At 39.1% G+C, this 13,986-nt stretch overlaps 1 protein-coding gene across 1 annotated transcript in view; it reads right to left on the reverse strand.

Moving 5' to 3' along the window:
* The window catches only part of LOC126272466 (sialin-like), a 220,739-nt gene that overhangs the window by 25,795 nt on the left and 180,958 nt on the right, over positions 1-13,986 (reverse strand). The window contains exon 9 of the mRNA XM_049975344.1: positions 10,454-10,574. Within this exon, the coding sequence (XP_049831301.1) occupies positions 10,454-10,574 (121 nt within the window). The remainder of the gene's footprint in view (positions 1-10,453; positions 10,575-13,986) is intronic.

Here is a 13,986-nt window from a genome sequence, read left to right on the forward strand (position 1 = left end):
AAGATCCAGGAGACACTGCAAGTCTGATAACTTAAGTTTGTCTGTCTCCAGTAACTTAAATGAAAAAATTAAAATGCAATCTGACACCACATGGAATAATGTGCTAGCTAAGTCTAGGAAGAAAAGTTCTAAGAAGACCAAGAAGGTCTTGTTGCTGGTGATAGTCATGGGAGAGGGAAATCAGACCTAGCCCAGAGCTCTTTGGGAAGGGATTACCAGGTAATTAATATTTTTAATCCAAGTACAGGTTTTTACAATTTCAACTGTGATTTAGTCTTTTTGGGGAAGGATATTGGAAAATAAGATCATGAAATGATAGTACAGGGTGAAGTTAAAAATTTGGATTGTAACCTTAATTACATATTTGATGGTGACATCAGGCACATTGCTAAGAATGTTTATTACCATAGCGTCAAGATCATGTCTCTCTTTGGGTAGTATGATAACTCTAGGATGAAGTGATCTATGGACATGTTAATGGAGAAGTTGGAAAACTATTCAGGGGAGAGGGACGTTGATACATGGGTGTGTCTGAAGCCTCATCCCGTCACTTGGTCACATCATACATGACACTGTTTGCATCTGAACACTTCTGGTGGAAGCCTCCTTGCATGGCTAATTATCAGAAGCATCCAGCCTGACCAAAGCAGTATTCTTTCTATCCAAATAATTCCATAGGCTTTTTAGTCTAAATTTATCCAAAGGCAGAGCCCCAGAATAAATACAGTTGCACTTGAAATAATGCCTAGCAAAATAAGATATTGCACCAGCTAATAAAAATACTAAGTGTAATTTGTGGCTGTTTTCAAAAACTAAACAAAAAACCAAATACAGATACATTAGGTTTACTTGTGCAGACACTGGGTGGGCCACCGAAAGACAGTTTCAAAAATATAACATGTAATGATATTATAAAATTCATCAGGTGACTAAAATGTAATAATTGTTTTGGCTATGGCAATGTTTGTAACAGTGTGTTAAAATCTGGTGCCAATTTGATAAGATTATCTGTAAGCTACTTTTGTAATCAATCAGTGACTCTGGGCATACTTCCTGATATACTAAAATTTGGTACAGTTATACCTCTAATTACCAACTTCTACTAAATGCACAACTGACCCTCCTCAGACACCCAATAATGACATTAATTCGCAAATGTGTTCAAGAAAGTGGTCTATGATGGAATACAGACTTATTTAACTGAGCAAAACTTGTTAATTGCCTCTCAGTTTGGCCGTTGTAAGGGATTACGCACCAAGAAAGCAACACATGACATCAAAAATCAAGTCTTGGTATAAATATATAAGAAAAATTATGTCTGGTGCATTTTGGAGCCTTACCAAAGCCTTAGAGTGGAGTACAAATTTTTACTTGGCAGACCTAAAGTCTTGTGGCATTAATGACATCTCTTGCATGGTTGGAAGCTTACATTTATGACAGGGAACAGAGAGGCTCTCTTTGTCAGATTTTGTCACTGGCATGAAACTAACCACAGAAAGGTGGAAAATTACATGTGGGGTCACTCATGGATTGGTACTGGGACCATTCCTCTGCCTACACTGCACAAATGATGTGCCAACAGCTTTACAAGATGGTCAAAAAACTAAAATTTGCTGACGGTACAAGCACATCAGTCAGGGGTCCAAATGGAGCCTTACAAGATTGAAATCAGATGATAGATAAATAGGTCTATATGAGATTCACCCAACATAAATTAAGTCTTAATTTCACATAGACTCAGTATTATGGGATTTCAAACAAGCCAAAATTTTCTATCACCACAAGTGATTATTAATGGCCTCATGGAATTTTTTCTTGGGGCAGTGCTCCTAAAGTAAATAATGTGTTTATTCAGTGGAAATGAGCAGTAAGAATACTGTGTGAAGCAGATATCTGTACTTCTTGCAGAAGCCTTTTTAAGGGTCTTGGTATTCTTACACTGTCTTCCTAATACATTTATTATTTAATCATTTTTGTTGCAGACAATAAAAATTGTATTTGAATTTACACAGTTACAAACAATTTTCATGTAAAACTTGCCTACATGTCTCAGTTTCATGGTGAAGTTATATAATCTGGTGTAAACATATCAGACAAGTTTTCATGTAATGTAATGTAAAGCAAGAAATTGGGAAATCCAGGCAGATATATTTTTATATTTTTGAAGAAGAGTTATTTACTGTGAACAGCACTCAGTTTTTAAGGGGTAGGTAACTACTTTCTTTAATAAGCTACCAATAAAATATGAGCAGCATTTATTTAGTATAACTGAAGAGGAGGAAGTTTTTTCCCTCCAAAAAGCAGTAGCTAACTGACTTGATAACTTGATTCAATTTAGCCAACATATGCAGGAACCATGGACCTTGCCGATGGTGGGGAGGCTTGCGTGCCTCAGCGATACAGATAGCCGTACCGTAGGTGCAGCCACAACGGAGGGGTATCTGTTGAGAGGCCAGACAAACATGTGGTTCCTAAAGAGGGGCAGCAGCCTTTTCAGTAGTTGCAAGGGCAACAGTCTGGATGATTGACTGATCTGGCCTTGTAACAATAACCAAAACGGCCTTGCTGTGCTGGTACTGCGAACGGCTGAAAGCAAGGGGAAACTACGGCCGTTATTTTTCCCGAGAGCATGCAGCTTTACTGTATGATTAAATGATGATGGTGTCATCTTGGGTAAAATATTCTGGAGGTAAAATAGTCCCCCATTCGGATCTCCGGGCGGGGACTACTCAGGAGGATTTCGTTATCAGGAGAAAGAAAACTGGCGTTCTACAGATCGGAGCGTGGAATGTCAGATCCCTTAATCGGGCAGGTAGGTTAGAAAACTTAAAAAGGGAAATGGATAGGTTAATGTTAGATATAGTGGGAATTAGTGAAGTTTGATGGCAGGAGGAACAAGACTTTTGGTCAGGTGACTACAGGGTTATAAATACAAAATCAAATAGGGGTAATGCAGGAGTAGGTTTAATAATGGATAAAAAAATATGAGTGCGGGTAAGCTACTACAAACAGCATAGTGAATGCATTATTGTGGCCAAGATAGACACAAAGCCCACACCTACTACAGTAGTCCAAGTTTATATGCCAACTAGCTCTGCAGATGACGAAGAAATTGAAGAAATGTATGATGAAATAAAAGAAATTAATCAGATAGTGAAGGGAGATGAAATTTTAATAGTCATGGGTGACTGGAATTCGAGTGTAGGAAAAGAAAGAGAAGGAAATATAGTAGGTGGATATGGATTGGGGCTAAGAAATGAAAGAGGAAGCCGCCTGGTAGAATTTGGCACAGAGCACAACTTAATCATAGCTAACACTTAGTTTAAGAATCACGAAAGAAGGTTGTATACATGGAAGAACCCTGGAGATACTAAAAGGTATCAGATAGATTATATAATAGTAAGACAGAGATTAAGGAACCAGATTTTAAATTGTAAGACATTTCCAGGGGCAGATGTGGACTCTGACCACAATCTATTGGTTATGACCTGTAGATTAAAACTGACGAAACTGAAAAAAGGTGGGAATTTAAGGAGATGGGACCTGGATAAACTGAAAGAACCAGAGGTTGTACAGAGTTTCAGGGAGAGCATAAGGGAACAATTGACAGGAATGGGGGAAAGAAATACAGTAGAAGAAGAATGGGTAGCTTTGAGGGATGAAGAAGTGAAGGCAGCAGAGGATCAAGTAGGTAAAAAGACGAGGGCTAGTAGAAATCCTTAGGCAACAGAAGAAATAATGAATTTAATTGATGAACGGAGAAAATATAAAAATGCAATAAATGAAGGAGGCAAAAACGAATACAAATGTCTCAAAAATGAGATCGACAGGAAGTGCAAAATGGCTAAGCAGGGATGGCTAGAGGACAAATGTAAGGATGCAGAGGCTTATCTCACTAGGGGTAAGATAGATACTGCCTACAGGAAAATTAGAGAGACCTTAGGAGATAAGAGAACCACTTGTATGAACATCAAGAGCACAGATGGAAACCCAGTTCTAAGCAAAGAAGGGAAAGCAGAAAGGTGGAAGGAGTACATAGAGGATCTATACAAGGGTGATGTACTTGAGGACAATATTATGGAAATGGAAGAGGATGTAGATGAAGATGAACTGGGAGATACGACACTGCATGAAGAGTTTGACAGAGCACTGAAAGACCTGAGTCGAAATAAGGCCCCCGGAGTAGACAACATTCCGTTGGAACTACTGACGGCCTTGGGAGAACCAGTCCTGACAAAACTCTACCATCTGGTGAGCAAGATGTATGACACAGGCAAAATACCCTCAGACTTCAAGAAGAAGATAATAATTCCAATCCCAAAGAAAGTAGGTGTTGACAGATGTGAAAATTACCGAACTATCAGTTTAATAAGCCATAGCTGCAAAATACTAATGCGAATTCTTTACAGATGAATGGAAAAACTGGTAGAAGCTGACCTGGGGGAAGATAAGTTTGGATTCCATAGAAATACTGGAACAGGTGAGGCAATACTGACCTTATGACTGATCTTAGAAGAAAGATTAAGGAAAGGCAAACCTACGTTTCTAGCATTTGTAGACTTAGAGAAAGCTTTTGACAATGTTGACTGGAAGACTCTCTTTCGAATTCTAAAGGTGGCAGGGGTAAAATACAGGGAGCGAAAGGCTATTTACAATTTGTACAGAAACCAGATGGCAGTCATAAGAGTCGAGGGGCATGAAAGGGAAGCAGTGGTTGGGAAAGGAGTAAGACAGGGTTGTAGCCTCTCTCCGATGTTATTCAATCTGTATATTGTGCAGGCAGTAAAGGAAACAAAAGAAAAATTCGGAGTAGGTATTAAAATCCATGGAGAAGAAATAAAAACTTTGAGGTTCGCCGATGACATTGTAATTCTGTCAGAGACAGCAAAGGACTTCGAAGAGCAGTTGAACGAAATGGATAGTGTCTTGAGAGGAGGATATAAGATGAACATCAACAAAAGCAAAATGAGGATAATGGAATGTAGTCGAATTAAGTCAGGTGATGCTGAGGGAATTAGATTAGGAAATGAGACACTCAAAGAAGCAAAGGAGTTTTGCTATTTGGGGAGCAAAATAACTGATGATGATCGAAGTAGAGAGGATATAAAATGTAGACTGGCAATGGCAAGGAAAGCGTTTCTGAAGAAGAGAAATTTGTTAACATCGAGTATAGATTTAAGTGTCAGGAAGTCGTTTCTGAAAGTATTTGTGTGGAGTATAGCCATGTATGGAAATGAAACATGGACGATAAATAGTTTGGACAAGAAGAGAATAGAAGCTTTTGAAATGTGGTGCTACAGAAGAATGTTGAAGATTAGATGGGTAGATCACATAACTAATGAGGAGCTATTGAATAGGATTGGGGAGAAGAGAAGTTTGTGGCACAACTTGACTAGAAGAAGGGATCGGTTGGTAGGACATGTTCTGAGGCATCAAGGGATCACCAATTTAGTATTGGAGGGCAGCGTGGAGGGCAAAAATCGTAGAGGGAGACCAAGAGATGAATACACTAAGCAGATTCAGAAAGATGTAGGTTGCAGTAGGTACTGGGAGATGAAGAAGCTTGCACAGGATAGAGTGGCATGGAGAGCTGCATCAAACCAGTCTCAGGACAGAAGACCACAACTACAACATACAGGAATAGTATGAAGCACTTTAAGGATAATTTATTGTTAATATATTAAACAGATTGCTTCTGCTCCTACATATGATTTGGGAAAAATGAAGTTTATTTTATTAATGCTGACAATACTGCCATGAACTGTGATGCATGCAGTGAAACATAGTGATCAGCATCGCTGACTGGCATGCTGCAGGTTGGCAATTCAAACCAGACCAACAGCAATTATTTTTTATTTAGTATTTGTCAGTTTTAGAAGGTTCGTGAAATCTGTAAAGTTTGTAATGTTTGTATTTTCTGGAATAAATGCCATTTGTATGAATAAATCCACCCTCCATACATGAGTCCTGTTCTGCTCACTGGTGCCAGTAATAAATATGCTTTCAGCACTAAATGTAGCACTTCATTAATGATCTTGCCTCCAGATTCAAACTTGATTGTGATTTGAACCTGACATTGTTTATGGGGATGCCAGGTACTTCAAAACATTTACATCACAGTGGTTCTAATTAGGCAAGTGGCTCCAATTAGGCAATGTGAACGCTGTTGCCTACATGTATAGGAACTAGAATAGAAGTAGTACACCATTTCTATGATCTGTATATTCACGAGACAGACAGATTCCAAAACAGCTGCAAATTAGCTGCGTATCAGGCATCCATCAGTGTATTCTGGGAACACTGGTTAGTACCCAACAAAATGGCTGAAGATATTCGACCAAGTAGACAAATACAAAGGTGGAATGACATGATATGCTTGTCAATTGGGTACTTACATTTGGATGTTACAGCCCAGCAGTACTTTAAGATCAATGAACAGAAACTTGATGGCTAGGACAAATTCTAGGTCCAACTAAAGAAAAGTTTGGCAACAATCAGCAGCAAGTCTGCCCAGTGGAAGAACAATTAAAGAACAGGGCCCACTATCATAGGCAAGCAACACAGTCATACATACAGGATGTTTCGGTCCTATGTCACACTCTGAAGCCGAATATGATAGAAGCCGAGAAAATCTCACATTTGATGAAAGGACTCACAAAAGACATGTACTAACCTCTGGTGAAGGATGTTACAGTGACAGTGGAATCCATCAACTGGTGCCAGCAAATAGCGGAATTGCAACAGAAAATAGCAAGCCCACAGAGGTACGACAAACTGCTGAATGTGCTTCCTACACCAGGTGTGGAAGGTCACCATGAGCTCACCTCCCTCATATACCATCTGGTAAGAAATGGAACAATGGAAAATCCAGGATGGAATTAACAATACCAGAAAAGGAAAGTTGCTACTCACCATATAGCAGATATGTTGAGTCGCGATAGGCACAACAAAAAGATTCACACAATAGCTTTCAGTCATTAAGGCCTTTGTCAGCAGTCTCAGAGAGCTGAAACCACACTGAAAGCAGCAGCACCAGTGCATGATGGCAGTGGCGACTGGGTGAGGGTAAGGAAGAGGCTGGGGCAGGGAGGGGGAGGGATAGTATGGTGGGAGTGTCAGATAGTGAAGTGTTGCACAGTAGATGGAGGGCAGGAGAGTAGGTGCAGAGAGGGGAGGGGGTAATTAGCAGAAAGGAAAAAAAATAAAAAGAAATTGAAAGACTGGGTGTGGCGGTGAAATGACGGCTGTGTAGTGCTGGATTGGGAACAGGGAGGGGGCTGTATGGGTGAGGACAGTGACTAAACGAGGGTTACAGGAACGTAGGATAACTTTCCCTGCAATACATTCTACGTTCCCGTAACCCTCCTGACCTCAACCTTCGTTAGTCACTGTCCTCACCCATACAGCCCCCTCCCTGTTCCCAATTCAGCACTACACAGCCGTCATTTCACCGCCACACCCAGTCTTTTAATTTCTTTTTATTCTTTTTTCCTTTCCACTACTTCGCACCTTCTCTCCTGCCCTCTGTCTAAACTGCAACAGTTCACTGTCCGCCACTCCCACCATACTATCCCTCCCCCTCCCCGCCCCAGCCTCCTCCTTTCCCCCACCCAGTCGCCACTCCCATCATGCACTGGAGCAGCTGCTCGCAGTGTGGTTTCAGTTCTTTGAGACAGCAGATGTGTGTGTGTGTGTGTGTGTGAGTCCTGCTGACAAAGGCCTTACTGGTCGAAACCTATAATTGTGTGAATATTTTTGTTGCACCTATCGCAACTCAGCATCTCTGCTTGGTGAGTAGCAACTTTCCTTCTCTCGTATTTCTAGTAAGAAATGAGATACAGCAGTGTACTGCAGCCAGAAATGTTGGACTGAGTATGTAAAAGATAGCAGCCATGAATGTTGACCAAATATGTCAAGAGGTAATAGAGAAAGTTGAAGAGGATGTGTATCTTTAGAATCAATCTCCACCACCAACCAAATTAGCCACAACCATCAGAGAACAATTCAGCATTCAACCAACGCATGTACAACCAACTTCTCTGTGAGGTGTTACGCTTCATAGAAGAACAGACATTTGGAGGGCTGAGAACTTGTTGGTACCTTTTCACTGTGTTTGCACTGGACACATGGTATGCTACTGCACAGAAAGAAGATAACTATTATGCTGCAAGACATCAATCATCACTACATTCCTATTCACACCAGTCATCTGCAGATGATTAGCATGGACCTGTCGAACAAAGCATTACCGCACCCTGGATGAGACCATTTCCAAACACACAGCAGTCATTCCCCAGCACCATACAGAGTTAGCATCTGCTCATCTAGCAGCTAAATTTGAGAAAACTAAAAAAGGTGACCATCTATGAAGATGAGACCACCACAGATGTAAATCTTCCATGGATGACAGTCACCAAGATGTTAGGAAATCTAACTGAGTCAATCATCAACAACAGATAATTGTCTGGCTGCTAATTGACTCAGGAGCTTTCTTTTCAGTAACGTCAAATGCTTATCATTGTCAGCTAAAGAAAACTATGTTCCATAAGATGGAAGCAATTGTGCCTAAGATAGCAAATGGGTAATACATCAAGCAAATCGGAACTTTGTTTTGCAAGAACAATTAAATGACAAAATGCAGCCATCAGAATTGATTGTTTTAGCAGAATCTATTCATAATGTTATTTTTTCGGATGGGACTTCTTGCAGACATCAGAAGCAATCAGACTGGACGACAAGAGCTACAGACTGATGAAGCTATTATAGCAAGCACACATAACAAAGATTGATCTGGACAGTTGTTTGCCATAGAAAACACTGTTATCCCATCATGATCAGTGAAATGAGTTCCAGTCATCACTCGAGATGCTCAGTTAAACTATGAAGCCTTTGTCAACTACAAAAAGTTACTAAGCCTCACAAAAGAAATTTAATGCCAGTGACAATCATAAGCACTGTAGATAGTCAAGAAAAACTTTGGATTACTGTCGTAAGCAGCCACACCTCATTCCTAAAAGTATGTGCAGAGTGACAGCCAAACCAGTCCAGGAAGGGCAGTTTAGTACCATTAATAGAGAATCAGGCTGCACAATCTCTGTAGACAATATAGGGAAGAAAGCAATTACTGACTTGCCAATACAATCTAACCTGACAGAGGAAGAACATTGGTGAGTGTTTGCTGTTCTGCACCAGTTGTTAAGTGTTTTCAAGTCTGGAGTGAAAAAAAGGCACACAAAGAATACTAAAGTAAAGCACTGTATCAGTACTGGCAATCATCCACAAATTAGCCAGCACTCAAATGGGATATTGTCATCTGAATAATGAATAATCCAGGAAGGAGTAGAGAATAATGTGGTATTCGTGTTTTTCTATACCTCATGTACGAAATGCCTGAAAAATCCTGAGAAATATCTTTGGAGACAATCAGCTGAGGACACAAACATGTAACTGCCTTATAACTACACATTCGGTCACACAGCACTGACATTTGAAAATTTAGCTGCTACTGTGAGACACAAAACACTGAAGACCTGCCTCACACGGTCAACCAAGGTCAGCAACACACGCTGACAACCAACATCTACAAATGATGTTTTGCAGATAACCTGATGAGAGTTGAACAGAACTGTTTGTTGCCATTGTGGAGTCAACTGGGAGGGCTTGTGCTCAAAGAAGGTGGACAAGGGAACACCTGGTATGGCCCTGAGTCAGTAGTGTCAGGTTCTCTCCACCAAAGAGTGCATAATCATTGAAGAGGAGTGAGAAGCCAGTCAAGTACGAAGGCATATGGGTTTAGCAGGTTGGTTGTCATATTTTGGGCCAGTATCATGCACAGATATCAAGCACCTCTTGTTGCTATCAAGGGTGCTTCTAGGGTTATGCAGTATCAGGACAGGACCTTCCAGCCTACTGTCCAGTCCTAAAGAGTTCATCTCTAAAGATAGTAATACATGAATACTTTGTGCCCACTTTGTGAACATCTTCCCACAGGAAATAAGACTTAGCCAAATGAAACTGTCTCAAGAGCCCAACAGAGTCTGAGTCTGAGACCAGCTAAATTTGCAGTGCATCATCGCAAGAAGCTGCCTCACACAACACTGGATGATCCCTGGAGGACTGCCATTGAAGAGTGGGACAGACTTGAGTAGCAACATCAGAATACCAAGGAAGATCCAACCATGTAAAAAGTAATGGATGGAGCAATCCAGTATTGAAGGTTACCCAGCAGCAGGTCTTGATTTCACACCTGTGCACTTTCAACAGCACTGTCTTTACTTTCTTGGTTACTGTTTTGTTTTTCTTCCACAGTAGAGTATACTTTTAATTTTACTAGGCCTCTTCTTTCATTATGTCTTTTTCTTGCATTCAGGTCCACAAATATTCACAGACACACATATGATGCAAAACTTTATTTGAATAGCTTATACTTTTCAGGTTCTTGCAGAAGACTGACCCTGTTAGGAACAATGTGGCCGATGAGGATAGGACTGACAATGCCAGGCACTGTTCCTGCTGTGTTGCTCAAACCCACAATGATGCTAGCATACTGCGGGGCAATATCCAGTGGGTTCACACTGCAACATATCAGACATTTTTATTAAGCATACACTAAAATGAAACTAGAATTAAATATTGAAAGGAAATAAAGTAATTAACAAGCAGGAGCATCAGACAGAACACAAAGACAATTACACAATTGCCAGCTTTTAGAACAACAAGTTCTTTCATTTATCACACAAGAGGAAAGGACTGGGCAATGTACTCTTTTTCCTTCCTAGCTGCTTCCTCTCTGTGGTTTACATGGTCTCTCTTCTGCCTCTGTTTTTTCCATATTTGTCTCAACTACGCTTCCATTTCCAGTCTATCCTCATCTACTCTGATTTGTCAGCCAGCATTTCTGTCACTTTTAGCATCTGTTCTTTTCAAACCTCATCTTTTGCAACCTTGTCACTGATTTACCTCATGGTCTGCTCTGCTGTATCTTCCTTGACTTCAGCAGCTGGGTAAAATTAATTTCCAGATAAGCTCATTTCTCAAAACTCTTTCCTCACGCTTTAGCAAATGATGGTTCCAAAAGCTAATGTTTTGTGGCTGCCTTGTCCTCTCTGCCACTGTTTCATAAGTAGAAAAGTATTCTACCTACTTGCTTTCACCGGCAACATTAACATTAAACAAAGAACAGCATTGTACAAAGATATATTATTCCTAAAATTACAGTTTATCTTTTGGAAGCAAGAAAATTTGATCATTTCTAATTGAATATGATTAATTTGTTATATTACAATAATTAAAAGTGGAAGAAGGAAACAATAACAAAAATAAGCAATACAAAGATTCACCTTCACATGAGCTGTTGATGGCACATAAACACATATAACAATTAGAAAGTCTCACAACATTTTGACCAGCAGTACCCTTCTACCTCTGTTATAATTATATGGTTTAAAACAACAGCCACAATCTCATATTGGAGTATGCAGTATACTGCTTTTAATGTCTTACTCAAAACAAACGGTATCGAGTACTGAACTTTCTTATAAACACAATTCACATTTATTACATATTATTTAACGTTTTATGGAGGAATCATAGCTTATATACCAATTGATGCTAAATCCTCTGTGCCATCAACAAAATAATTAGTATCATATTTATGACTGTATAATAAACTATAAAAATAGTCAAAACTGAAAGAAAATTACAAAGGAGTGCTGAAAAGTAATATCAAAAAATTTTTTATGTGAAAACTCTTAGAGATTTTTAAATAAAACAGACATTATTAACATTATACATCTTTATTCTTCATGTACACATATTTTTTCTCAACTTAGCCACCCTAGCAGTGATCACATTTTTCCCAATGAGAGACCAGTTTATTGATACTATCACTGCAGAATGTTTGACTTTGTTGACAGAATCACAACCTCATCTCTGCTTGCACCACTACATCACCATCAAAGCGAAGTCTTTGGAGCTTTCTTAAAGTTTTGGAAATAGGTGGAAGTTGGATGGGACCAAGTTGGGATTGTATGAGAGATGATTGATGACACAGAACTTAAGCCATTGGACTGTGTAAATGTCACAGCACTCGTTTGTAGTCTGGTTTTGCCTCACTAAAGGACAAGGTGCCCCAAGTGTGCATGAACTTTCAGTTCAAAAATCTATTACATGCTATTTCTCACACACCAACATAGTCACATTACACACTGCCATGTTACACACTATAATTTGGAACCCTATAGCATCAGGGGGTTGCAAATATGTAGACACGAAGAATAAAGATGTAGGATGTTAATAATGTTTGCTTTATTTCAAATGCCTTAAGAATTTTCACATCACATAAAAAATTTGGAGACATTACTTTTCAGCACTCCATTGTAATTCAGTTTTGTAGTATAGCTATTTTCACATAGAACTGTCATTTTGTAAGTTCCAGAATAAAGGCTTAGAAATGTCAAGACTGTTTAATAATGTATAACACAAAGTACAAAGATAAAGTAAAAAAATGTAATTGTTGTGTGAGAACATTCGTAAACGTTAATAGCTGAAATAATTATGTTATTTAGTCAAAAATTATACTTTTTAAGAAATACTTGTTTCCAATTATTGTTTATACAAAATTTTGTATGAAAAAATATTTAAGAAAAAACTGTAACAAACAAATTCCTCATTATTGTAAAACATATTATTACACTTCAGTTTTTGTGAATATGTAATTATCATTACAACTATAGAAAAGTATCCATTCTAATAATGAGTTTGGGTTATGGATTGTTACATTTTTATATAAATCCAGTGCAAAGCCCAGAAAGGTAACTGTTGCCAGTAAAGTTGTGGCTTAAAAATTTGCTAAATTGTGATATTGAAGACTGGATTTGAATTATCAGCAAAATGTAATTAATGGCTCTGAAATATTGTGAATTTTTTGGCTGCACCAGGACAGAATAAATTGGAAGAATATATACTATTATTGCCAGGTTACAATTTATGATCAAGAACTTTGGGTCTGTTTATTATACAAGGAAGTATTAATTTTATTTTTATTGTAAAAACATGGTTCAAATGGCTCTGAGCACTATGGGACTTAACATCTTAGGTCATCAGTCCCCTAGAACTTAGAACTACTTAAACCTAACTAACCTAAGGACATCACACAACACCCAGTCATCACGAGGCAGAGAAAATCCCTGACCCCGCAGGGAATCGAACCCGGGAACTCAGGCGTGGGAAGCGAGAACGCTACCGAACAACCACGAGCTGCGGTCATTTTTATTGTAATGACATCCAATTCACTGATACCACTGGGGATATGTCTTGGTTTGATGTATCAAATTCACCCGTTAAATGATACTACAATCTATCTTTTGCAAAAGTCAATTAAATTCCTGTTGAAACAATCAGATAGCTATGTTATGAATGGAGGATATTTGCTAGGATGATTATGTAATTTTTAATAATTAGACACTTAGGTTATATCTGCTGCTTTGCAGCTTCTTTCATTAAAAAAAATTAATTTGAAGAAGTTGTGAATGACCCAAAAATTGGATATCATGTGACAATACCACCCTGCCAAATAGACACACACAAGGAGGCTCCTTTTTCCCCTTGTCCTTCGCTGTGACACCTCATCATCTGATGCTGTTCACGTCCCTTATATATCCTACATATATACCTTATACATCCTACCTATCCTGGTAGCAACACTAAGCATGAACTACACTAATGCACTCGGGTGGCCGTTCTACCTGTCAGCAACATCCTCAATGCCCATAGCTTTGCCACTCCAGAAAACTACCCTTCCCAATGCTTGACTGACTCCACATCTAAAACATCCTTTGTGCTCACCGTGACCAACTATATGCTCACCGACAATTACTTCTCCTTTGAAGGCATCAGTTACAAACACTATATCATTTTGACTGACTGAATAGCTACAAACAGATCCCAATACAGCCATGGGCAGCCACATGGCACCATCCTAAGCAA

The sequence above is a fragment of the Schistocerca gregaria genome, chromosome 5 (genome assembly GCF_023897955.1).
Source record: "Schistocerca gregaria isolate iqSchGreg1 chromosome 5, iqSchGreg1.2, whole genome shotgun sequence".
Lineage (NCBI taxonomy): Eukaryota > Metazoa > Arthropoda > Insecta > Orthoptera > Acrididae > Schistocerca > Schistocerca gregaria.